Here is a 12,328-nt window from a genome sequence, read left to right as displayed (position 1 = left end):
CTCCTCCCTGGGGGACGGACAACAGAAAAGTGGGTGAAGGGAGACATCGGACAGGGCAAGATATGACAAAATAATAATTTATAAATTATCAAGGGTTCATAAGGGAGGGGAAAAATGAGGAGCTGATGTCAGGGGCTTAGTTGGAGAGCGGATGTTTTCAGAATGGCGGGAGCAATGAATGTACAAATGTGCTTTACACAATTGATGTATGTATGGATTATGATCGGAGTTGTTATGAGCCCCTAATAAAATGATAAAAAATACATGAATAAAGATATTTAACTCATTTAAGAATAAAGGTCTGAGTAAAAATACGTAACACCATGCAATTCATAACAGAATTAACAAGAAAAAAATAAATTCCCAAATATGTAGCAAGAGTAGACTCTGAATTATGGCAATTATTAGAAATTCATAATTTATTAGAAATGATATACTGAGTCAATCTGGATGAGTTTAAAAAGTAAAATACCTTTTTTTACTTAAGACATCTTACAAAATATTCTACAAGTAGTTACAGTTCTTTATCTGGCAAGCAATGCAATCATTTAACATAGTATTTTTTAAATTCTTGTACATTATCTCGGAAAACTATTTGTTGAATCTGTGACATGAACATTTTGAAATCTTCTCATAGACCTTAAATCCTGTAAAAATTATATTTTTAATATTATAGATAATTGTCTTAACTTATTAATTTTTAAGGCTGTTGCATTATGTATGATTTCCAAAAAATAATCATGAGAATAAAAAGACAAGAAGAGAGTAGAAAGCACCTAAGAAAGCGAGAAACCTTAGACTACATGAGCGGATAATCCTCCAGCTCTTTAAAGCTCTCCCTCACCCCACCACGACCCCAGGTCTACTGACACATCCGGCTAGACCAGAGCATGTGCACTGATACAGATAAGAGCTCTCAACACACAGAATCCAGGTCAGATACATCCCTCAGGAACAAAAACGGGAGTGGAAATGCCATGTGGACAAAGGGAAGGTGGGTGGAGAAGCGGGAGAAACGGAGAACCAATAGCAATGTTTGACGTATAACCCCCTTGGCCCCCAAACACACACACACACACACACACACACACACACACACACACACCCCACACGAACAACAGAAATGTGGATGAAGGGAAACAGTGGGCAATGTGAAAAATTAAAATAATTTATAATTTATCAAGTGTTCACGAGAGTGGGAAGGTGGGGGGAGGAAGGGAAAAAAAAGAGGAGATGCTACCAAGGGCTTAAGCAGATAGAAAAGGTTTTGAAAATGAGGATGGTGACATATGTACAAATGTGCTTGATACAGGTGATGGATGGATTGTTATATGAGGTGTAAGATCCCCCAATGAAATGACTTATTAAAAAACATCTCTATATATCTACAATATAAATATCTCTATAACTATATATGATGGTCTGTGCCCTAGTCACGCATGCCACTATATGCAAGTCACATCACAGTACAAAAGCAAATAAAATGTTTGAATTTTTTTTAGAAGAATAAAAAATACAAGCATTGGATCAAAAACAAACAAACAAAAAAAATGTAAGAACCAAGAAAAGCTTACACAATAAAAGCCAGAAACAGAAAGTAAAACTTTTAAAATCTCTCTATTAAAAAAAAAAACAACAAATAAAAACATGTATCAGATCAGCATCTTTACTAAATTACTCATTAGACAATAATTTCCTAATGTTTTGGAGTCACAATTACCTCCCTTGCTCCACAAAAGAGAAATACATCAAAAATCTCATTAGATTTCAAACTCCAAAATGCCGTAACGTCTAGATACTGAGGTTGACCGTTTCTGGACTTATCTTTCCACCACTTAAACTGTGGATCATAGCGATCATGTGAGAGTGTTTGTTCAGCTCCTCCTGTTGAAGCTTCACCAGTGATTCTTTCTCCTCCAAACGGCTCTCCAACTGGGCCTTCTGAACTTCTAGGGAGGAAGCCTAAGGGATTGACGAAAAGGAAGGAAAAATAACTTAGCATGTCCCCCTCTTCACAGAGACTACAAGGTGAATTGTTTTCCTTTTTGCAAGGTTAATTATGCCAAAGAGACATTATACGTGTGGATTCTATTTTGTTAGCCGAGTAACATGGGAAGTTTAAAATAGCTGTTAAGCAAGATAAAACACACCGGGAAGATAACTTTGAGCTTGCACATGCAGCTGGAAGGCTGCTGAAGCTACTCCACAAGAATTGCTATGAAAATGACCACATGAGAGCAGACTAGGAAATCTGTGAAGCGCTGTTAACAGCTGTGATTTCTTTGCCTCGCGCTCTGTAGTACTTTCTTTTCATTTTGGCCTGTCCCATCTTCCGGGCAATAAATGGGTTATTTACAACCACACTCAACCATTACTAGGACGCTGTAGACACCAGCCTTGGGCTTCAATTCAGAATGATTATGCCTATTTTGTCATTTATTGATTCTGTGACCTTAAGCAAGCAATTTAACCTGAGACTCAGTTTCTATATTTGTCAGGTGATACTATTTAGGCACTAATATAACAGATGCTAAAGTGAGGCAGTTTATAAAAGGTAATGTTTAAGAGCCTTTTCCAAGTGATAAATTGTAAACAAATTTAAGCGACTATTCTTACCATCAACGTGAGGGTAGTAAACGGAAAGGGGCAGGCCCCGCACTTTATACAGCTATGTGTAGATACACCTTTCTGTATTCTGTGCCCATGCCAATCGCTGGCACACCGCATGAACTTGCTTATTCTGGGGTGGACGGTCTCCGGGGACACAGGCTTTCATGATTTAGAGAGCTCTCGTAACACACGAGAGCAAACCACTTTCAGACCCAAACAAAGGAGGCCTTGAACAGGCTCTTACCTTAATGCTCAACTCCTTTCTTATTTGTTCGGTTCTGCTCAGTTCTTTCCTAAGGCTGTCAATGGTTTCTTCCTGATCTGCCCGTTCTTTCTGTAAGGATTTTATCTTGTCGTCTTGCAAAGCTGCTTTTTGTTGCAAGTCTTGAAAAACAAACACACAAACAAACAAACAAATACCTGGCTGTATCTCAAAGGTCTTTTATTGAATTCCTCTGGAAAGGTTTAGAAGCCATTATAAAAGAAAGACAAGGAGGAAGACCATATATAAACGCACTGAGTAGAAAGCGTAGCCGACTCCTTCTCTATATAGAAAATGTAAAATCTCCTGCTGTTACCTTCTCCTCTAGAGGTAAAAGACCAGAGAGAAGGGCAGTCTCAGGGTGAAGGGTTACGGAGAAGAGGACAGAAAAAATGAGAAACAACAGAGGTGCGTAACCGTGCTCGAAGGCCAGGTCGGAGATTAAAAGTGCTTCTGTGGATCATTTCACAGCCACATCCATGAAGACGCTGGAAGCTAAAAGTTACCTAGCACTGCCACCTGCTGTTGCATTCCATCACAAGACATTTACAGTTACAAAGGCAACCATTCCCCATACCCACAGATTTTAATCTCATCACCCCAACTAAAACGCTTTGGTGAATTGTGGCGAGATAAAGGAAGCTGTGTAGGAGGGAGGTGGTTTATGAGGTTGAAGAACTAGAAAATACTTAAAAGGGAAAATAATCATTTGTGGTTTTCTTCATACTAGATTTGCTGAGGAATGCGCAATGGGTCAATTAAGGAGCTACTTACTTGCTAGTTTACATTCTCGGTCAACTAGTAGGTTCTGTACTTCTTTTCTTTGCTCTTCTTTCTCGATTAATTGAGCAACAGTTCTGGGTGAAAAAAAAAGAGTAAGGAAAAATCAATCCATCATATCAACAAGTATTCTAACAGAAAGGTTTAAAAGAAAAGTAATTATCCTGCAATTCTATCACATGAATTTACATACAGATGAGCTATACTTCTATTAATTTTATCAATAGAATCCTGTTTGAAAAAAGAATTCTGCAACGGAGAGTCTTAACTTAATTAGAAGAAAGGACTGGAGACTTTTACTTTTCATTTTGCTGCTTGAGAGATTCATTCAGCTTTTTCACCGTCTCGATTTGTTTATTGAGAGACTCACACGTGATCTGTAAATCCTTGTTTTTCTTCTCTGTACTGTCATTCCTGAGAAACCAAAGACATACGTTAATACCTTGCGGGAGAAAGACAAACCACGGAGAAAAGAAACTTTATAAAGGCAGAGTTTATTATTTCTACTAAGTTAAGGGTACAGAAGCTTATTTGAAATATATTTCATTATATAACTTGCCATGAAATACACACAGATATCGTTGTCTAGAAATAAAAACAGGTAATTGTAAAATAAGGCTTAAAAATTAATGATGTGATCATTAGCCTCTTGAGCATGTTATATGCTTAAAGTACCAAATAAATGAATAATTCAAATACCGAGTTTAGGATCCTCAATGTCCTTTTCCCCCTTTAAAGTTCTGATCTTTACTTGTAAGAACAATACTCTTCTAAAGTGATACTTTAAAACCCAACCATCTTAAGCATCAAATATCCATATATTTCACTAACTACAAAGATGGGCTACCCATAGAGGGTTTTCAACAATTTGAATGCCTTTAGCTAGACTCCACCAAAAGAAATGACCTTTCACTAATGAGGTTCGTGCATTGGTCACCCACGTGGCTCCTCCAGGCTCGAGTTTGACTTCTGCAGTAGGCTGTTGTTACTGCTGTTGGTTGCCCGGGTGCCACAGTGAACCCGCTGTCGGCACTGTGTGCACTCTTAGTAGCTGAGTGCCAGGCTTGTCTTCTGAGTGCCACAGGCAGGTTTGAAGAGCGAACCCTTTGGTTAGCAGACGAGAGCTTAATTATCTGTAGCACTCAGGGAGTCAACGAAACCACGAACTTCTCATGCTCAGTGCCTGCCTTCTTCTGCAGCATGCCTTCTCACGGAGAGAGCACCCTTTAATTGTGCGGACTCCAACAACTAGACTTGGGAATAAGAGTTGTTCGGAAAAATAAAGGAGGGGAAAACATGTCTGTTTAGAAATCCCAAGTTTTCTAGAGACCACGCATTGTCCACCCTCACTTTTACCTGGTGGGCAGCTGAGTCTCACAAAGCTAAAGAGCATGGAAGAGTGGGGCACTTTTGACACATCTGAACCCATCACAACCCAGCACAAAACAAGGAGCAAGTGCCTCAGCGGTTTTATTATAAGACAATTAATTCATGGAACATATGTAAAGAGTACCTAGCTATGGTATATAAACTTTTATACAAGGCGACTTCGAAAAGTTCATTAAAAAAAAAAAAAACAATTGAAAAATTTCCATGACATGCCTGAAGCGTCCTCGCATATAGAGACTTATTTTAGATAGTAGGGAGGGATTTGTCAGTGAATAAAAGAAACAAAACTTGTCTCGTGGGACTTATGTCCTAAAAATGACTGGGTCAACCAATCAAAGCGGAGTCGGAGCTTTGGTTCCAACTTCGCTAGTGAGCTTGAGGAAGCCATGCTTCACTTCACCCTGGTTTAGTCTCTTGCTGACGATTTAATCGTACGGTGTGATCAGATACACACAAATGTTGGGTACACACACACAAAGAAATGCAGGGGCTGTTAACCGAAAGGCCCTCAGTTCAGTCACCAGCCACTGCAAGGGAGAGATGAGGCGGTCTGCTGCCCCAGAGATTTAGGGCCTCGGCCGAGCAGGTTGGCTAGAGCCGGTATCTCAAGGTGGCAGTGGATTTATTGGACTTGGGTGGGTTCATTCTAGTTTCTACTCTGACACAGACGCTTCTGCATTACTCATTCACCTCTGAAGAAGTTCCATGTAGGATTTTGTCAGTATTTCATGTTCTTCAGCCACAGACTCTAACTTCCTATTATGTTGGAAGAGATGCTCAATATCTTTCTGGGCTCTTTCCGATTCAACCTGCTGTGACTTCAGCAGCACACTCAGCTCTTCGTTTTTCCTCTCAACTTCTCTCAACATATTAGCAAGTGTCCGCGCCTTAAAAGCAAATGGAAGAACGTTTGTGTTTTCACCCTGATGAAACCAATATACTCCATTTACACAATTTAAAGGATTTATCAGATAACTAATAGGATAGCAGCTATTATTATTTAACTACTAATAAAGTGGATACTGTTAATAACATCCTCATTATAAGTAGATTAATGGATATGAACAATTACAACACGACAGCAGCACTTAGCTTATGTATTTTACATATGGTACTCAGTTAAAAGGGTGTAGTGCTTGGATTTATCTATCAAAACAACGTTTGTAGACATTATTCTATTTCCGTTTGAGCATAAGTTCTTAGGTAAACCATATATGTCTAAGAAAACGCTTCCAAGTAAGCCCGCCTAATGAGGAAAAACAATTTACATTTAATATGAAAGAACTTAACACATGAAACGTATTGAAGCACAAAGCAACTGGAATGTGAACTTTCTGCCACTTAGCTCTAAATACTAGTTATTGGGTAAACACCTAAGCTCTCTGCTTTCATAGTGTAGCATGTAAGGTAGTTATACCTACCTGCAGTGCAATACTTTCGGAAAGGCTCTTCAGTATCATTGGTTAAAATACAGTCTTTAATAAAATACAAGATATACTTTAATATAAAATCAGACATATCTAAAAGACACAGAATTCTAAATGTGGCCGAGAAGGAGAGAGATGTGCAATTAGTTTTCCTTCTTGGAATTTATGATAAATCTAATACACATGTCAAGATAGATGCACCCATGTTAAAATAAGAGCAAAGATGAGGTAATATTTATCTATTCTCAAAGGGATTTAAGTTATTTTATCACTGATTTTAATGCCTCTCTGAAAATCTCAGAAAAACTTCATTGTAATTCAGTATAAAAGATTTCGATTGTCCAGATTCAATTTGCGCCTGAAAACTTTGTGAATCATAGAGTTAAGTTCTCATCCATAATGCCCGCTATTAAAAACCAAACTCCTTGACTCACACCTCTACCCATGGGCTAAGGGAAGGACGGATGCATACAGGTTTCTCGACTACAATTCTCACAGGAAGTACACTGCCAGGTCTTCCCTCTGCAGCCCTGCAGGGTGGGTTAGAACTGCCAAGCTTTCGGTGAGTGAGAACACTCACACTACCTGGGAACCTAATTTTGCTCTATAACCTTTACTGTCTTGGTTTTATGGACACAGCAAATGCCAAACTTAAGAACACTCATCATGTACTGGTGATACAGAACCCGTCTTTGCGGGGTAGACAAGTGACAGAGGTAAGAAATTTTTCAGTGTAAGACACGTGTGAAATCCAGGTAAGCACAGAACAGATGCTTACAGGAAGGATTGTCAAACATATGTTGGGGGAGAAACTAGAAAAAGCTTCTGGGAATTGGAGTTATTTCAACTGAAATCCGGATCATTTGGAGGAATTAGGGAAAGGGGAGATACAGTGACAAATGTAGCAAAAAGCACAAATGGGAGGTAAACTCAAGAGCAGGGTGGGTTTCAGAATGACAAGTGTTCTAATACGACTGCGCAGAGTGAGTGGAAATGCAAGGAGACAACTGAGAGGTGGTTAGGAGACCCTGTTAGATTAGCCTCAGAGACTGTGTGTGTGCGCGCGCGTGTGTGTGGTGTGTTCAAGACGAAACGTGGGCAATAATGTAAGGACAGTGGTTAAGAAGGTATCAGAGTGAAGAAATAGGAAACCGGTTGAGAAGCTTGCTGTGAGAAGGGAACACAGTCTGAGCTATGTCAAACAGTGGGAGGAATCGAGACAAGGCAGGAATGAATAATGTTTGCAAGGCAGAAGGAACTAGATATGATGAATGATTAATTACGGGAGGCAAACGGTATGCTTTCTCGTTTTTGCCTGAAAAACTCTCAGTGGAGGAGAAGGAATATAAAAGAATAACTTTTTTTAAAAACGGGAAAGGTAATGAGTTTAGCAATTCATTATGCTGTGCTTGATGTGTGTATTATATATTTAAAAAGAGTTACGCAATAGGCTCTTCGTACTTAGGAACAAGATCTGGTGTGTAAAGTGAAATTGCTTAATGTATCTTCGAACCATAGAAGCATCTTCTAACCTTTGTAACTCCACTTCAGTGACTGGGTGGATGCTTACAAATAAAGTACAGAGAAGTCTGATTGGGAATCGGTAGCTTTGCCATTCCATTGAGTATAAAAGTGAGCTGTCTCGTAAGCAGAAACGCAGAGAACCTCAGGAGCACTAGCGAGAAGAGCAAACAGTGGAGCGCATGAGAAACTGATGGCGAAAGTGGTGAAGACAGCACAGACCATGCATCGAGACCATGAGACAGAGCAGGCGAGCTGTGCCGAAGGACTGCGAGGCAGAGTGTTGGCTTACCAGCCCACAGGACAAGCAGAGCTGCGTGCCTTCACCCAGGAAGCTGGCGTGCAGAGTCGGGTGCCATTTACCAGCCCTAAAGGAGCTTTGTTCACACTTGTCAGAGCAGCGCAGAGGTCAAGGGACATGTGGCTGAAAGAATGATGGCCACCACACATGCCTGCCAGTGTTGGCTAAAAAGAGGTGCTGTGGACAAGAGGATTGACTGTATCCTTAAGGATTTCTCATCCAAAATTGACAACTTATTGACTTCTCCAAGAAACCCCATAATCGTGAGTCTTATAATAAGTTTCTGTGTGGCCACTGCAACAGATTACCAGCCCCAGCAGAGAAGTGCACTGCCATGGGAGACCTGTTGGGCTTAGGCTCGGGGAAAGAAGGTTGGAAGGTGGAGGCATGGCACCATAGGAATCATTCCTGGGCAGGTGTGCAGTGGGGTTCATCCTTCCTTGTAAGCTGAACGAGGTCAGATTTGGCCCCCATACCATTTCCCCAGGGTTGGACGTAACAACCTGGGAGCTTCAATAGTTTCCTGATGGTTGAAAGCATGACGCACTTTAAGAAGGGCATAGGGCAAACCCGGGGAGCAACCAACAAGAGTTGCGTGAAGGAAGAGAAGCTCGTAGAGTGTATGGAGGAAAATGCACACAGTACTAGAAAGTCCAAGATTGTGACACCACCAAAATTAAGGAGGAGAATGCTTTAAGGTGAGGAAAAAGGTATGCCAAATGTTGAGAATCTGTCCGATTAACAAATATGCCGTTAATATTTTGTAGATGTTTTAAGAGACCAGATGGCACAGTGGTTGAAGTGCTGCTGCTCACAGATAGGCAAGTGGTTGGAACCCACCAGCCACTCCATGGGCGAAAGATGAAGCAGCTGACTTGTGCGTGGATTAATGACAGCCTTGGAATCTGTCCCTGAGGCTCGCAGTGAGCTAGAATCGACTAGGCAGAAGTGGACTGCTTCTTTTTGGGCTCCGTTTCAGGTCACTCTTTGCTTTTCTACTAGGAAGGCATGTGTTTACGTCGTACCCACCTCGGTCTCTGCTTGCGTTCTTTGACAGCGATACTGAGCGATCAGTCTATCGGCCTGTGCCAGGGCCAGAGCTTTTGCTTCTAAGAGATCCTGTAGCCTGCTTTCTTTGGACTACAAGAAAACATACCATTAACTGTCATCTACAGAGAAGCGTCGCTTAAATTTAGTTGTTACACAGTTAAGGTAAGTTCATACTCACAGCTAAAGTGGACAACTTCATCTCGTATACATCCATGATGTCAGAGATCCGTACATCATTAATCTGATCCTTTACCTAGGTAGTCATGGAGTTCAGAGTCAGAAAATTTTAACACCGGACAAAATATCACAATAAATTTCTACCATGAAACTAAGTAATTAAAGTTTAATGAGTAACAAAGTAAAATGAGAAAAAAAAAAGATTTCATGCCTTATTAGGATTGTTACCAGTAGTTCGCTAACCTGGATGTTACAGGGTAGGATCACGGCGGGATATGGTATGCGTGTGGGAATTTAAGAAATCTTTCTTTAAAAATGTTTAGGGTGTGGGGACAACTAAGAAAGTAATGGTAGAATTTCACGAGTCTTCCACTTTTATCCTGCACATTCAAAATATTGCTACCTTCATGTTCTGGGGTAAAAAAAATCCCCTAAAATGTAAGGTTTCCATGATGGCATTTCCAGCTGAAGTTCTAGATGTTAGAACCAGGAGTGTCATTGAGCAAGACCTCCTGATAGTTTATCACTCACCACTACTCCAGACTGAAGCTTCTCTATTAATTCTTCAATGTTCAATCCAGGAATGCTGTCTTTCAGGACTGGAGGAGTCAGGTTGTGGTTCATTGACTGCAGAGGAATTATTCTGGGGGCATGTTCTGTTTCCTGCTGCCTGTAGGCGTTATTTGCTGCTATGCTTTCTCCGAGTCTGAATGATAGGATCAAACAAGGCAAAGAAATAATTAGATAAAAATAAAGCAAAGCACATAGTGCACAAGTAAAGAATCTCTCAGAATGGGTCTTTTTCTAGAGAAAGTGTCTTCAAGAAATCTTGAATTCTTTATATCTACGATAAAGTAATATTTCAGTAAATTTTGCACATTCGCAGCACGATTCACTCTTTTCTATCTACAATCATGTTTAATAGCTTCATCTCTGGTTTGGAGGCACGTGGAACTGTTTTGCAAGTAGGATGATGTCTAGAAATCGTTGGGAACACCCACTCCTACTTACCATCTGTCTCGTATCTAACACGTGGCATTCACAGCAATGGTAAGAAGTCTACCTGAGTTGCTACAAAGCTACATTCTGAGTGAGTGTCTTCCACCCGAACCCCCAGTCTTTATTCCCTCTGATTCTACCTTGAGGGAACAGCCCCCAGGAGGCTGCCCAGAAATGATGCCTGGCGCCAGAGGTGGTTGAGGTTTCACGGGTGAGTGTTACACAATGATGGAGTCCGCGTACACAATTATTAAGAGATTCACTCTCAGGGGACTACCACCTGACCTTTACCTACATCCTTCCCTGGCCCCTTCTCCTCACTATGCTCTAAGCAAGCCGGCTGACAATTGGTCCTTTAAAACTCCAGCTTGCTTTGGTCACAGGGTCTTTGCAGGAGCCGTTCCTTTGCTGGGAATATCCTGCTCCTCAAATCCGTGTCAGGCTGACATGTTATCAAAAGGTTTCATTTCAAATTCAGCGCCTCAGAGAAAGGTCTTCACTACCCAACACTAACCCTGCCACACACAAGTGACGAGCACAATATGACATTCTCTTTGGCGCCCTTGTCTCTCAACTAGAATATAAACGCCAGAAGCATCTGGTCTTACTCCCCGCAACATCCATAATGCATAGATGGCCTGACACACAGCTGATGCGCCCTACCTGCATACTCAATGGTTCCCTAGAAAACAGAGCACAACAAAACTCAGCTTGCCCATCCATCCATCTACGCAGCATGTACATTGAGGAGCCCTGATGGAGTGGGGGTTATGTCCTGGGCTGCTAATGGCAAGGTCAGCAGGTCAAATCCACCAGCTACTCCCAGGGGCAAAGATGGGGCTGTCCACTAGAGTAAAGTTAGTGGAGGAAACCCACAGGGGCATTTGGACCCTGTCCTACAGGGCCGCTATGAGTTAGCATCGATCGCCTCCACTCAATGACAATGAGTTTGTTCTTACTGGAAAAGAATGCCCCCAAAAGGCATTAAATAAGATTGTAGGCATAAACAGACACCTAAGTTAGAGGTCAGGAGAAAACCTTTGCCAACATAACTCAGGGGAAACAAGGTACAGTGAAAATGGTGGGATGGCCGCACATGCACAGGCCAAGATGGGCCTCCCATTTTCAGTGGAGCTGCAGCTTGCCGCTCTGAAATGTCTGAGTCCTTGCTTCAGCATTCAATTACAAGTAAGGCACCCAAACAAGCAAACAGAACAACAGAGCATCTTCAAAGATCATGCGGACAAAGAAAAGCTCCTTGTTGGTTAGCTCATTCGTTTTAGTTTATTATCTCATTTTACAAGGAAGCTTTAATAGATACTGTCTAGGTTCTACATGCCATAGTTCCTTAAGCCTTAATTGATGACCACCTATTATTATCCTGAAAAATGGGTTTGTTAGATTACTTAACAGCAGACTGCAGGGGCAAGCAACCCTCCTCTTAAACCCTTTTATTATAAGCTTGAAGCCACACATAGTCTCTGTTACAACTAATCAACTCTGCTGCTGTAAAGGCACACCACACAGACACGACACAAATGCACAGCAAGTATGAAAACCAAAGTATGTGCTGTGCTTCAATAACACATTACTTACAAAAGCAGGGGTCTGCTCTACTGGCTATGGTTTACCAACCCTGGCATATAGAAAATATCTTACTTAGCACACACAATGTTCACATATTCATTTATATGAATCACTTTATTCTCCCCCCCCCCCCCCCCCCCCGCACACACACACATTCAAGTTGAGCCCTTATTAGATGACTGGGTAACCGTCAAGTTTACAGAATCTTAAAATAAGAATTTTCAA

At 41.1% G+C, this 12,328-nt stretch overlaps 1 protein-coding gene across 1 annotated transcript in view; it reads right to left on the bottom strand.

Annotated features, from left to right (window-relative positions):
• Nucleotides 1-424: 424 nt before the first annotated feature.
• The window catches only part of CIP2A (cellular inhibitor of PP2A), a 50,306-nt gene continuing 38,402 nt past the window's right edge, over nt 425-12,328 (bottom strand). The window contains exons 14-21 of the mRNA XM_075542562.1: nt 10,049-10,223; nt 9,519-9,593; nt 9,320-9,430; nt 5,732-5,928; nt 3,953-4,066; nt 3,647-3,729; nt 2,855-2,994; nt 425-1,962 (exon numbers count right to left, since the gene is read on the bottom strand). Coding sequence (XP_075398677.1) covers nt 1,792-1,962; nt 2,855-2,994; nt 3,647-3,729; nt 3,953-4,066; nt 5,732-5,928; nt 9,320-9,430; nt 9,519-9,593; nt 10,049-10,223 — 1,066 coding nt within the window. The 3' untranslated portion in view covers nt 425-1,791. The remainder of the gene's footprint in view (nt 1,963-2,854; nt 2,995-3,646; nt 3,730-3,952; nt 4,067-5,731; nt 5,929-9,319; nt 9,431-9,518; nt 9,594-10,048; nt 10,224-12,328) is intronic.

This window comes from Tenrec ecaudatus, chromosome 2 (genome assembly GCF_050624435.1).
Source record: "Tenrec ecaudatus isolate mTenEca1 chromosome 2, mTenEca1.hap1, whole genome shotgun sequence".
Lineage (NCBI taxonomy): Eukaryota > Metazoa > Chordata > Mammalia > Afrosoricida > Tenrecidae > Tenrec > Tenrec ecaudatus.
Note: the sequence above shows the minus strand (reverse complement) of the source record. Positions and strands in the feature narration are given on the sequence as shown.